At 37.1% G+C, this 14,215-nt stretch overlaps 1 protein-coding gene across 2 annotated transcripts in view; it reads left to right on the top strand.

Moving 5' to 3' along the window:
• Positions 1-13,307, top strand: part of DOCK1 (dedicator of cytokinesis 1) — a 563,486-nt gene extending 550,179 nt beyond the window's left edge. For both annotated transcript variants that reach the window (XM_048857028.2, XM_048857026.2), the window contains exons 51-52: positions 888-1,033; positions 11,821-13,307. In XM_048857028.2, the coding sequence (XP_048712985.1) occupies positions 888-1,033; positions 11,821-11,916 (242 nt within the window). In that variant the 3' untranslated portion in view covers positions 11,917-13,307. The remainder of the gene's footprint in view (positions 1-887; positions 1,034-11,820) is intronic.
• Positions 13,308-14,215: the final 908 nt, after the last annotated feature.

Below are 14,215 nucleotides of genomic sequence, written 5' to 3'. Positions count from 1 at the left end.
GTTAATGTTTGTTCTCTACCTTCTGTGAGTAAATTAAAAAAAAATTTGTTGTATATACTCTAGGTTTATAATGTTGGTTATTTAAACAACTAATGACTCATAATTTAATATAATATATAATATAATATTATATAATTTTGCCAGAAGCTGGGAATAAGCGACAATGGGATGGATCGCTTGATGATTACCTGTTCTGTTCATTCCCTCTGGGGCACCTGGCATTGGTCACTGTCGGAAGACAGGATACTGGGCTAGATGGACATTTAGTCTGACCCAGTATGGCCATTTTTATGTTCTTATGGTGCTCTGGATTTTGAAAGTTTTCAATAGAGATTTGTGGTTATTTATGGATTTCTTTAGTGCATTTAATTTTTAAAAGTCTAAATTTCTAAAAGTAGAAAAGTAAATAAAGCTCTGCTCTGTTATATTCTGTGTATACTTTGGAAAATTACTCACATCACATTTTCAATACTGTACAACCCATAGACACAGATGTTACAGCTGAGAAAATTTTATTTGTTTTAAATGATCTGTGAATATCAGCGAGTGAAATCTGAGACAAGGGACAATGTTGTACAATTTCCTTTTTTATTAAACAGTGAGAGACCTTGTAGTGTTGATACAGACGGTACACTTAAAAGTTGACCTACCCTGACACAGTGATCCTTACTTTCATGATTCCAGCAGTTTCTTTTTCTTTCTTTTTTTTTAATTTAAAAGCTATTGTTCCATGAGCAGCAAATAATTATACAGTCTATGAAATGAAGAGTGAACAAATGGATGCATGGGCACTATCTCTATCATAGCATTAATGCCTGAAGAAACATTCTGCATCTTAAGATTGATTTAAATGATCCAGAGGCTTAAAGAAATGTTAATTTTTACAGATCTGGACCTGAATGGGGTGTCTAGTTTGGAAATGGCAGACATTCCTCCTCCTTTGCCTCTCAAAGGTAGCATTGCAGATTATGGAAATCTCATGGAAAATCAAGAATTGATTAGCCCTACAACACCCCCCGCTGCACATCAAAGGGTAAGTCTTAGAGGTACAAATGATTTTCTGCTAGTTTATTTGCAACATTATACTGGCCAAGAACATGAAGTTCTATGTAATGCTGATAGCAGACATGTATGCTTCCAAATGATTTCTACTACTACAGAACAGTGTCTTAATCAGGGCGTGAAGGAATGTAGTGGCTCATTCTAAATGACTTGTAATAAAGTTAGATTCATTCTGGAGAAAACTAAATATAAAGCAAAACACTGTTAAATGTGTTAGCAAGGGAGCTTAAAGTGACAGGATGTAGTCTCAGCAGCAAATTAGTTTTTATACTCTTATACAATTCTATTTCAGGAGAAGAAATTAAGTATATTTCTGACAGCTTTACATTTTTGAGTTCTCTGTCATTTCCTATATAGGCAACCACAGTTGCCCCCTGAAAGGAGCAGATCCCTGAAACATTTTTCATCATAAACATATTTTTCAGATTCAGGCAGGGGAAGATACTTTTTCAGCTTTCTTATTTTCCAAAAGTCACTAGAATATAGTGCAGCTATTAAAAATATTTTGATTTTCAAAAAATCTTCAGCACTTTTGGAGAAGGCTATCATTTGGCCTTTTAAATGTGTAACTTTTTAGAAAAGAGATATACAGTTTTATGCAGGAATGTTTCCCTGTTCAAATTCCTAATAAGAATGATAATTTTTCAGTTTGCTTATCAGAGATATGCACAGATTTGTCTGAGTTAAAAAAATAATTCTGAAATTTATCCTTCAAATAATTTGTTTTTAAAAAAGTTAAGTGAAACTTGATCAAGTCTGGAAGAAAAGTTAGGTGGAAAGTTCCCTATTTTTATAGATGAAGAATGTGGTTTACAAGTCACTACAGGCCAGATTTTTGAGACGGGCTGAGCAACTGGAGTTGTACATACTCTCCACTTCTGAAAATCAGGCCCTGAGTGACTTCCCAGAGGTCATGCATGAAGTCTGTGGTAATTCTGGAAATAGAACCCAGATTTTCTGATTCCCTGTCTTGTGCCTCAACCGCAAAGCTAATTTAATATGATCATCAATTCTGTGGACTTGGACTTTATTCAAGTACAAACAGGAAAGAAACATGCCAAAATAGCTAAAGCACAGGTCTGAGAGTAATAAGATAAGGGTTCTATTCTGAGACTTTGCCACTGACTTGCTGAGTGATCTAGGACAATTCACTTAACATTTTGCCTCAGTTTTTTATCTTTAAAATGGGTATCATAACACTGTGCTTCATTGAGACTTTGTGGTTTTACACATTTTTTACAGTCCTCCAGAATGTTTTCTGTCTTTTACTCTAGTTTGCCAAAATGTCCAGATCCCTAACCACCAGTTTCTGAGGGAGCTCAGGATTTGAACACAACCTGAAAAGTTAATCAAAAATATGTTCTAAATCCTTAGATAATAAGCTCCTGAAATTTTATAAGACAACAACTGAGTGTTTGGCTCTTCATCTAGACTTCATAAACTCTTCAAGAGCCAAGAATCCGGGTGAATGAACAGTGACAAAGTCTGTGAGGTAGATTTGAAAACAGATTTGACACAAAACTAGCGGGATTATATTTCATATAATTTAAGAAATTCATACAATGTAATTTAATGTAATTCATACAATTTTATAGCAATGATTGCATTTATTACACTTTGTACTTGGACCCCAGTGAAATTATCAAAAGCAAAATGTGAAGACTGATGTAGAGCATGAAGATGATCAGTCAGGTATGCTCTTATAACTTTTATGACTGAACCCCCACAATTTATGGTTACAGGCTATGGTATTTCATAAATAAATAACAGTCTTGATTATCTGTCTCGTAAATGGATTAGTTTTAAATTATCTATTCTTAGCATCAATAAGGACAAACCATTGAAAAGTTCTGGAGATAATATTATCCCAATTGCTTTAAAAATGATACTACAGAATGGGAAAGATCTCACTGTGTTAGAATTAAGTACTTGGCTCAATACTGGTTGCCTTGAAGTCAAACATGAAAAAGCTTCAGCGAACAGAAAAAGGTACATTGACAAATGTATCAAGAAATGGGCATATCGTTCTGAGTACTTTAGGTCTAACTGCTGCCAATAATCATTTATGGTGCTTGAGATTTTTATTTTTTTATGTTTAGATTATTTGGAATCCATTGTTAACCTACCTTGCTTAAGTCTTTTTATTCCAATAATCTTCTAACTATAATGTTTTGATTGTTATCTTGTTCGTTGTAATTTTTAAAATATTAACTAGAATATCTATATACATATTCGTTCTTGCATTGTGTGATTTGTTCTGCTACAAAAATTCTGAATAATATACATGAACATGAAAAAGAATCCTTGGACTCTTGCAAGGATTATTATTACATCAAGGCATTCCTCTAGGCTGTTGTCCTCCTTCACAGGTTTGTGTACATCTTCGCATACAAAATAACTGCCTCTTTAGCATTCACAGTCAAAAGGGAAACTCAAATTAAATAGACAAAGGAGCACTTACATTTATAAATATTGGCTATAATACTTACTATTCACAGGATAATAGTTTTTATGAGAAGATTTCCATCAATCCAGCAGCAGATACAGAACTTGACAAAGAGTATGGCAAAGAAGGAAGTGGCGGTGCATAATAAAAGAATGAAAACAAAACATTTGTTAATGATGACGATAACATTTATTTTGACTTTTTGAGATTCTGATGCATCAGTAACATTTGGACTGGAATCCGTTTTGTATATAGTTAAAATCTGTTTATAGTGAAGTAATCCAGTGTTTGCATGTTTGTATGTTGCATTGCAGATTATTTTATTCCTTGTATGTGAAGAAAATGATTATAAGAAGGTTTTACTGTGTGCTGTCCTCATTTAGCCATAGAAAACCACGTGAGATTAGCTGGAAGCTGAGTTAAGTATTAGGGGCAGATCCTCAGTTGATGTAGGTTGTCATAGCTTTATTGACTTCAGTGGAGCTATGACAATTTACATCAGCCGAGGATCTGACTCTAGGAGTTCATTTTCACCTGTAAAGCCCTAAATGGCCTGCATTAGCTTACCTGAGAGATTCTTTCTCTCTGAGATTCACTGCAGGGGCCCTGATGCTACATCCCTTTCAACAGAATGGGCTGCTGGCAGAGCAGTCTCCATAATAGCCCTGGAGTTTTGAAATGTCCTCCTACCCCTGGCCTGAAATAGCTCAGAATAGCTGACTTTCAGGGCACGCTACAGGGTCTGTTTGTTTCACCAGGCTTTTGAAAAGAACTAGGGGAAAGTGAAGAACTAGCACACGTGCTCATACCTTGTGTATGGCAAAGGAATACTTGCCTCCAATTTCAGGGCTGTCTATAGCATAGGCTTTCCTTGTAGCAAAGGACCTTCTGTGTTGCTCTCTGCCAGACTCTCTTATACATCATCATCTGGCACTGACTGCATTAACCTTGAGTGCATCAGCATCATCAACATCACTTGCTTCATTGTCCCCTTGGTTCTTCCTGCATCTTCCATGCAGCCCTCAACAGCAGCTCTTGCCTTCTGCCTTCCAAACACCTTTAGGACCCCACCAAAACCTCCACTAACACCATCTGGAGCTGCTCTTCCATTCACTAGGAGAGCTACATCTTCTCCTCTTCAGACTCTGACCACGACAGACCTATGTTTCCTCCATGGTCCTTCAGCTCTCCATACAGGTCACGTTCTAGGGACACCTGGACCAGGGAACTTGAACAGTATCCTTACAAAAGAGTCTCCAGTAAGGTACCCACTACCATGGGCAGTACAAAGATTGGAATACCCTCCTGAGCCTTATTGGGCATCTTGAACTGTTCCAAGAGCATCTAGATCTGCCTCAGAATCTCAATCTAGGAGGAGTCACCTTCTCCTATACCAGCCTCATCCATGTATATGACAGCATGCCAGGTTTCACCTCAGAAGTCTGTAGGCCTGGCTTCACTCAGTACATCTTCCAAGCAGATGTTCTCTGGACATGCTGATTTGCGTACTTCCACAGCTGCTTCAATCCCCGGATTGGTTGTTGGATCCTGAGACTATATGCAAAGGGGTTCCTTTTCTGCTGGAATCAACTATGACTGTTGTAACAGACATGTTCACCAAAGCCTGGGGGGGCTTATCTGGGTCAATTTAAGGCTTAAGCACTTCAGAATCCTCAGGATGTTTCACTCTATATAAATGTGCTAGAGCTTTGAGCTATTCATTGGGCCTGAGAGATCAACCACAGGGAATCGAGTGGTTCAAGTTCTCGCAGACAATACCATAGTTTTGTTTTAGCTGAACAAGCAGGGAGGTGTAAGGTCATATCAGCTGTGCCAGGTAGCAATCCATTTGTTGAGCTTTTGTATAAAGAACAATATCTCACTAAAAGCTTTTAACCTTCTAGGAGTGAGGAACGCTATTGTGGATTCCCTCAGCAGGAACTTCATAGACCTTCTGAATAGTCAATAAGAAGAAACATTCTGCACCAGATCTTCCAACTGTGGGGATACCTGGTAAAAGACCTCTTTTGCAACCAATCTGAACGGCAGATGCAAGAGATTCTGCTCCAGGGCAGGTCACAGCCCACGTTCCATGACAAATGCTTTTCTCCTCTCATAATGGAGAAATCTGCTGTATGCATTTCCTCCAGTCACTTTCATTCTGAGGGTGAATGACAAGACAAGCTTAATCTTTGTAGTGCCTGCCTGGCCAAGACAGTATAGGTTATGGACCTAAATCAACTCTCCATTTAGCCACCTGTTGTTTTACCCTTGGTTGAGGATTTCCTGTCTCGAGACCAAGTCATGTCTCTACATTCCAACTCAGTCTCCCACCTTACAGCCATAAACCTCACCTTCCTGTTGGACCAATGAAGAGACACTCTGCTCCCAAGATATCCAGGCCATTTTGGTGAACAGCAGAAAGGATTCCTCTAGAGCCACATATGCAATGAAATGGAAAAGGTTTTCGGACTGGGTGGAATCTCACCATTTATTTCCAGACTGTACAGAGATGAGACATATACTTTACTAGCTACTACCCCTATGCATATAAAATCCTCTGGTCTCTCTGCCAGGTCAGTGTGCATCCACCTTGCATCCTCTCTGCCATACACCTTTCATTGGATAGGTTTTCTATCTTTTTGCATCCCTTGGTTTCCAGATTTTTAAAGAGACTTATTAACATGTGCCCTCCTGTGTCCAATCCAGTACCTTCATGGGACCTGAATTTAGTATTGACCTGCTTGATCGATAGTACTGTCCTCCCTTTTAAACCTTTAATGACAACATCTCTGTTGCTGTTGTCAATGAAAACAGAATTCTTAGTAGTGATTATCCCTGTGAGGAGATTCCCAGAGGCTCAGGCACTTTGTGCAGGAGGATCAGCTAACTTTTTCACAAAAACAAGGTCTGTTTTAGGCCACGTCTTAAGGTGGCATCAGCATTGCACCTAAATGAGACAATTCACCCTCCCAGTATTCTCTTCCAAGGCTGAAGAAAAACCTCAAACTTTGGATGTTTGCAGGGCTTTGGCATTTTACCTGGACCACACAGATTCTCTCCTAGACTCTTTGTAATCTATGCTGAAAGGATCAAATGACAACCTGTTACAGTGCAGCATATTTCACATTGGATGTCAGACTTCCTCAAGCTTTGCTACAATCTTGCTAAGGTCTCTCCTCCATCAAAGATAATGGCTCACTTTATTTGGGCTCACTCCTCTTCAGCTTTTTTGAGCAACATTCCTGTATTGGACGTTTCCAAAACAACAACATGGACATCAGTGCCTTTTCCAGACACTACGCTATCACTCAAGTTTCCTAAAATGATGCCCACTTCATCAAGACAGTGTTGCAGTCTCCAAATAATTCAACGTTCCACTACCTGTTAGGAAACTGCTGGCAAGTCACCTGCAGTGGAATGTATATCTGCACAATCACTCAAAGGAAAAAAAACAAACCGCAATAACCTTCAAGATGTGTTATGCATATTCTATGACCCTCCCACTTTCCCCACTATTTTGAGTATTAGCTTCTGGCAGTACGAAGGAATGGAGAGGAAAGCAGTGATCATGCCCCTTTATACTCGTGGCTCAGCATATGAGGCTAGTGAAGGCACATGCTGGCAAAAGTCTCCCACTTGAGTGCGTGATTGGGTGCACGTACACCTGCAGTAGACTGTATATGTGTATGATGCATCTCAAAGAACAACAATAACTGTACAGGTAAGTAACCATTTTTTGTGTGTTTTCACCTAGCTGAGACAATATAATCTTCTTAATGACTTAATGGCCAAATCAGCACTATACAGTACAGTATTTTAAACGTAACAGACTTACAGATATTAGGCCAAATATTCAACTGGTGTAAATTGGTGTAGCTCAATTGAAATCAGTGGAGCTATACAGACTTATACCAGCTGAAGATTTGGCACATTGTCACATTTTAATTATGTGAGTATTATATCCTGATGAATTTTTGCTATGTGTCACTTGTTTCTATAGATAAATAAGAAACATGCTGCTGTTTATGGATTGTGTGACTCAGCACCACTGTAAAAATAATAGTAAAAGAAGATAATGAATTTTTGACAACAGTGCTGGAAAATTGTTGCACAACACTATGTAGCTTATGTCCTGATTACTTTTCATTCACACAATTTATGGTTTATTAAGTGAAATCAGTTAATTCTGAAAAGTGAAGTATTCCTGATCAGATCTTAGAAGCTAACCATATATCTTGCTATTCAACTCCAATAAAATAAGAATACAGGAACTCTTCTCTTTTACGGTTCCACAAGGTTTCGTTGCAGAATTCAGTTTGTTTGTTTTATACTGCTTTCTGAGCGACAAAAACCCTTCACTCATCATATTCTTCTTTTCTGTAGATTAAGAATTTTTTTTGTCTTTTTTAATTCTTATTTTCTGTGTATACGATGTTTTGTGCTCTATTTCTACAAGAGAGTGAGGAGAAAGGAGAGATTTTTAAATTTGATTACTCCTTTTTGCACAGGGGAAAACCAAACAAATGGGAGCAATTTAATATTTGAAATGGAAAGGACAAAATGCTTGTATTTTCCAGATGTGCCTTTTTATAAGGTTCCAGTTTCTCCTGAGGTACACGTGAGTCAGGGAATCTGCCGAAAATAGGTTCTAATGTGCACTGGCAGACTCTATCTTTATCTCAGAAAGAAAAGCAATCTCCAAGAATTGAAGGACTCACTATTACCACTGAAACATAAACATGAACTCGGTAGAGCACCTTTAATTAAATGTAAATACAGGGAAATTTGATCTTGTATTTCAGAAATGTTCTATGTGGAATTGTTTTGAGTACGGGTGATATCACTGTTGTGAGTGTAGTGATCATTTTCCCAGTTTCATTTTGCCATCATTTATACTGTAGCTGAGTAAAAGAAAAGACTGGTAAGCTCTTAGAGTAGTGACCAAATTTGTTTTTGTACCAATTCATATTGGCTGTTAAGTTTTGTCTGTCTGATTTGAATTCTTAATAGTGCTGCCTTGGCATCATTCAGTGTTCTACTAATATATTCAATGGTAGCTTATATAAATGAATGAGTGCTAAATTTAGCCCACATTATAATGGAATTTGTAAATTCAATTATATTAATTATCCACCTATCTCTGTTGTTTCTTTTCTGGCTAATTTACTTGCAGGATGTGACCGCTTTCACATAATATGCATGTTTTTTATGGCTAGTATATTTAGCCCATCCTCATTGTGTTTTCAATATATGCTCTTCCCTATTATGTCTTCAACTCTATTTTATGATAATTGATCATTTGATTTCTATGAGTGATGATAATACAAAAAAACCCACTGGTTTGATTAAGGACTTTGATCTGTAAAATTGCCAATTACTGCCAGTTTAAAGTTAATTTAATTCAAAATGGCTCTTTGTAAGTTATGTGATCAATAAAGTTAAAGTAGTTTTCCTTTATGACAAATATGAAGATAAAATGCCTGTGAGGAAAATATACTAAGAAATATTAAGTCATTTTTTGTGACGTTCCATAAAGTTTTTCAGAAAGGATATACAGTTTATTTTGTTAGTAGGAAATTAAAATCTTTTGGTTTGGGATTTTTTTTAATGTTTTACTCGTGATCTGCAGTTTCTGTGTCTGATGGTCTGGGCCATTAAGTGTTCATTTTATAGCTATAGAGTAATGTTGCCAAAATTTTCAAAACTGGATCTCTAACATCAGGTTCTTAAATCCATATTTAAGTACTTCAATAGAACTGCCCTGTTTTTCAAAAGTGCTAAGATCTGCAGATCCCAGTGGAATTTGAGTCCTTCTAATAATCAAGCCACTTTTATTCAAGTGCCTAGGTATGGCTTCAGGAGCCTAACTTTAGACACCTACGTTCAAAAATTTTGGCCGGATAGGAGTGAATAAACTTAAAGCTTCAGACCATCAGACCTGGAAACTGAAAGTTACTAGCAAAACAAAAAAATCCCAATTTTAAAAAAAAAGCTTCATGTTTAACCAAAAATTAATTCTAATTGAACCTGTGTGTTCTTCGTATTAAATAGTATGTTGACTTGATCTTCTGATACAGAGGTCACTGAGAACTGTATTTGAATGTAAATCAGGAGCAAATTATACATCATTTGTGAGACAAATACTGAAAATGAATGTTGCTCCGAGCATTATTTTAATTAATCATATAACTAATGCAGCAATGCTGTTTATAGAAAAAGCTTTACTGAACAATCTAGCTATTCCCTGGAAAGACATATTGTAAATTTTAACTGGACTGTGCATATGAAATTCCTCATATGTGTAGGGGAGAAATGCCATCTACCTCCTTTTGCGGCAGCCAGGAGGCTCGGGCAGGACTATAGGAACAAAGACTTTGTATGCCAAATCACCACTGAATACCTGAGAGAGAGCTCCACTCTTCCAGCAGCCAGAAAGAGGAGATGAGGCTTCAGATTTGACACCTAACAGGCAGAGACTGATATGAAAGACATTTCTCTTGAGTTAGGATCCAAGAACGGTGCTTCAGCAGGAATCCAGTACCCTTCCTAGCTTGTGTAGGGAGCTAGGTTTCACAACCAGTCATTCCTTGTTTCTGGGTTTCAGCCAGTATGTAGACCCTCCCTCATCTTTTGTATCTGCCTATGGCTAATAGAGGGCTGGTAAATACTTCAAGCCCTGTGTTTAACTCTGTTTGCTGCTGTCTTAAAATATAGCCATGAAATGGACCTTAAATTACCTTAAAAGTACTTTTCCTCTACTCCCTGACATTTCTGCTGGCTCTCAATAAGTAAATTGAATGTTTCAATATGAGCAGACATATCAAGCATAGCTCTAGGGCTTACCCTGCCCCAAATGAATGGAGGGAATTATGTGAAATGGCAGGGAGTCATCCAGAACCACTAGGTTTTTGTATCTCAACATACGGCTTCTTTTCAAATAATGTAATTTCACATGGTCTATCCATGATGTTCTCATAATAGCATGAGTGTGTAACTATGATTTAGAAATAATGAACTGCCTTCTAATAAAAATAAGGTCTTATTTACAATGAATTCTAGTAACTAAACCAATCTATAAATGGAGCCATGTGAAGTAGAAATGAAACCCCAATATCAAGATTCCATGTACAGTATATGCAATAAAAGGCTAAGCTATTTCAAACATTTGAATTGTTCCCATGGCAGTGATCAAGAAACTTGGCAAACTCACAGTGTGTATTGTAATTTAAAGTATTAGTATGTGGCTAACGTTTTTATAACCATTTGTTTGGAAGCGTGTCGGATAGCAATCTAATAAAGTATAACAAGAATGGGTTAAGGAAACGGGGGGCATATAAAATGAGTGTAAACGGCAAAAAGAATAGGAAATAGCTGAGAAACCAAAAAAGCAAAGGTGGGTCTTGTCTTCACCAGCAGGGGAAGGATGATTTGAACCGAAAAACAATACTTAGTGGGTGTAACACTGCAGTATAACTTCCAATGCAGTGATTGAAAAGCTGTAATGATTTCATAGCCAATATGCTGTTTAAATCTAGCCTGAAAACGGTGTATGAACAAGCCTGCAATGTCCTTGTATTCTTTCAGCAAGATGAATTTTTGTCATCATACATCTTGAATTTTATGAAAATAAATCATTTGACTTCCATGATCAGTTGGAATACTTGTTTGTATTTGTCCTTTCATTCACTTCTGAAGCAAACAGACAGCCCTGTTGTATAATTTCCTATAATGTAGGGGGATAATTTTTTGTAATGTTTTTCATCAACTCAGAATGTTATTTTGAATAATGTTGAAGATTATCGAGATCTGATAATAACATGAAAGCCATTTATAATCTGTTTAATCTATTCCTTTTTCTTTTTTAGCATGGTGCTTTTTCTAAAAATATAAAATATAAAAAGAAAAAAGACGAGACAAGAAGTAGAGCTGTAATTCAATGTACTTTTTAAACCATGTAGTAGTTGGGGCGACAGCAGTTAGTACAGGCTGATAATCAATATGATATAAAGTATAGGGATATAAAATTTGACAAGTTCTTTCAGTAGACTTTTTCTGAAATATTGAGATAGTTAATCAATAACTCTTGAGAGACTTGTTATTGTCAGCAGTAAAAATTAGGTTATAAGTGAAAAGCTAGAAGCAAAACTGTATTCATAATGGCAAAGTTTGAGAGGAAGGTTTCAGGAATAAAACAGATAAAGTTTCACTCCCCTATCTGTCACAGCAGTATATGAAATCATACATGAACAACCACTTCATCAAAATCAGTTCATCAGTAACATATTCTATTCAAAATTCATTTTTTCTAGCACCTGCCACCTCCATTACCCAGCAAAACTCCACCACCGCCTCCTCCAAAGACTACTCGAAAGCAAACATCTGTTGACTCTGGGATTGTCCAGTGAACAAGAAAGCATTTCTCCAAAGAAAAAGCTGTAATATTTCATTTCCCTAAATATTTTAAGGTATATAACGGTTACCTCATTCACGCCTGTAGTGTCTAATGTTTAGTGAAATGATTCTAACTCTGAATGGAACTCATTTGTAACAGTAAATTAGTTTTCTAAACAGATCATGCCACTGGAATAAAGCTGTCACAGGATAATGGTGACCAATTGTTTGGGAGGAGCTTGCGACCTATTTTCAAAGCAAGGGGGCATTTGTCAACTGACAATACACTATTCCCTATTCCAGAACATTTTGCTTTGTCATACCAAACTACTTAACAGAAAACAGAAATGGATACTGGTGTGTAAAAATGACAGTTGGGCATTATGGGCCTGATGCCAACGCCTATGGAAGTCCGTGAGACAGGGCCGGCTCCAGGCACCAGCTTTCCAAGCAGGTGCTTGGGGCGGCATTCAGAATGGGGCGGTCGTCTGTGTCCCGCGGCGGCAATTCGGCGGCAGCGGCAATTCGGCAGCGACTGCTTGGGGCAGCAAAATTGGTAGAGCCGCCCCTGCCGTGAGAATACTCACATGGATTTCAGTGGGCATTGTATTGGGCCTAATAACAATACTAAGAAGCAGCATTATGATGGCTTCAAATAACAAACGTGTTCAGCGCATCACACATTCAGAAACCTGATTTTCCGGTAGCCTTTTTAATTGCTCTGTGTTATAAATAAGCTGATTTCTGATGATTTCTGATTTCTTTTTTAAAACTTTCATTATTGGTTAGCTGCTCCTCCTTCTGTCTGATACCATTTTAAACTAAGATAACTTTAGCTACTGAACAGGCACTAATTTATAGGAAAAGAAACCAAGTATATGAATATGGGACCTGATGTGATTCTACAACTAAACAGTTGAACATAAGAACGGGAAGAGCTTTTTTTTTTTTAATGTGTAATATTTTAGGTGGATTAGGACAAATTGAATGTTATCTTTTTGTCCTTGTGTCATCACTTTGTACAGAAGTTTGTATATATGACGGTTCTTAGAATGTTTTTAATTTTTGCTGCCTGCTTTTCATATAATAATGATTTAATGTATCTGCAAATGATTCCTTATATGTTTTTAATTTTAACTGCTGGAAGTGTATAAATCGCTAACTTTTTATTTTTTTCAAAAATTGGCATCTGAAAATATTGGACAATGATAAGGGAAAAGAAAAGGAAAGTCACTTTTTTTTTTAATTCTTCTGTGGTTTTTATTGCCCTCAAACTATATATTTTTTACTATATACAATCTTTATAATCTTATAGTGGATTGTTTTAAATACATCACTGACTCAAAAAATTAAGGATTATTTTTTAAAAAAAGGTTTGTCAAAGAAAATAAATGTATTTACTTGATATATTTTTCATCCTTTTTACAGAAGTGTTATTAATTTCAGGAGCTGCTTTATTAAATGTCTGTACTTTTAATTTTCTGAAATGCAGATTTATAACAAGAATAATTTGAACCCACCTCTGATAAATCCTACATTCTTACCCTATTACTTTATAATAGTTACATAACTTGTTTATGATGCATATATGTAGTGTTGAAATAAATAAGAATTTCAACACTATGAAGGTGCATCTTTTATATGCCATTCACATTGCGTTTGACAGCCTATTTCAATTTTAAAGCCATTGTTGTATAAACAGCACATAAAATAGCTCAGTTTTACGTGGCGCTTTAATGCTTGCTTGGTGCCAACCAGACAAAATAAAAGGCAGAGACACGACTTATGGAGCAGTAAAGCAACAACTTCATTAAATATACAGATAGTCCTTGTCACTCTAACAGCTCAACTGGTCAGATAAATATGCAAATTATTTTTCCTTTAAGCACCATGTAGCTTTGGATCACCACCAAGCACTTTTTGTTACAACAGAGAGAACATGCCATCTGACCAGAATTTCTCCATACAACTGAACTACTTATATGCAAGTTACAAGTTGTCCTCAAATTCCAGTTCACTATTTTTTTATTAATATGACCTTTGATTCAAAGTGGAGGTGGCCAACCTGTGGCTCTGGAGCCACATCCGGCTCTTCAGAAGTTAATATGCAGATCCTTGTACAGGCACCGACTCTGGGGCTGGAGCTACAGGTGCCAACTTTCCAATGTGCTGTGGGGGTGCTCACTGCTCAACCCCTGCCTCTGCCACAGGCCCTGCCCCCACTCCACCCGTTCTGCACCCTCCCCTGAGTCTGCCATGCCCTTGCTCCTATCCCTCCCCCCCCCACCCCAGAGCCTCCTGCATGCCACAAAA

This window comes from Caretta caretta, chromosome 7 (genome assembly GCF_965140235.1).
Source record: "Caretta caretta isolate rCarCar2 chromosome 7, rCarCar1.hap1, whole genome shotgun sequence".
In the NCBI taxonomy this organism is placed as follows: domain Eukaryota; kingdom Metazoa; phylum Chordata; order Testudines; family Cheloniidae; genus Caretta; species Caretta caretta.
The sequence above is the reverse complement of the archived record's forward strand: the minus strand, read 5'-3'. Positions and strand labels throughout refer to the sequence as shown.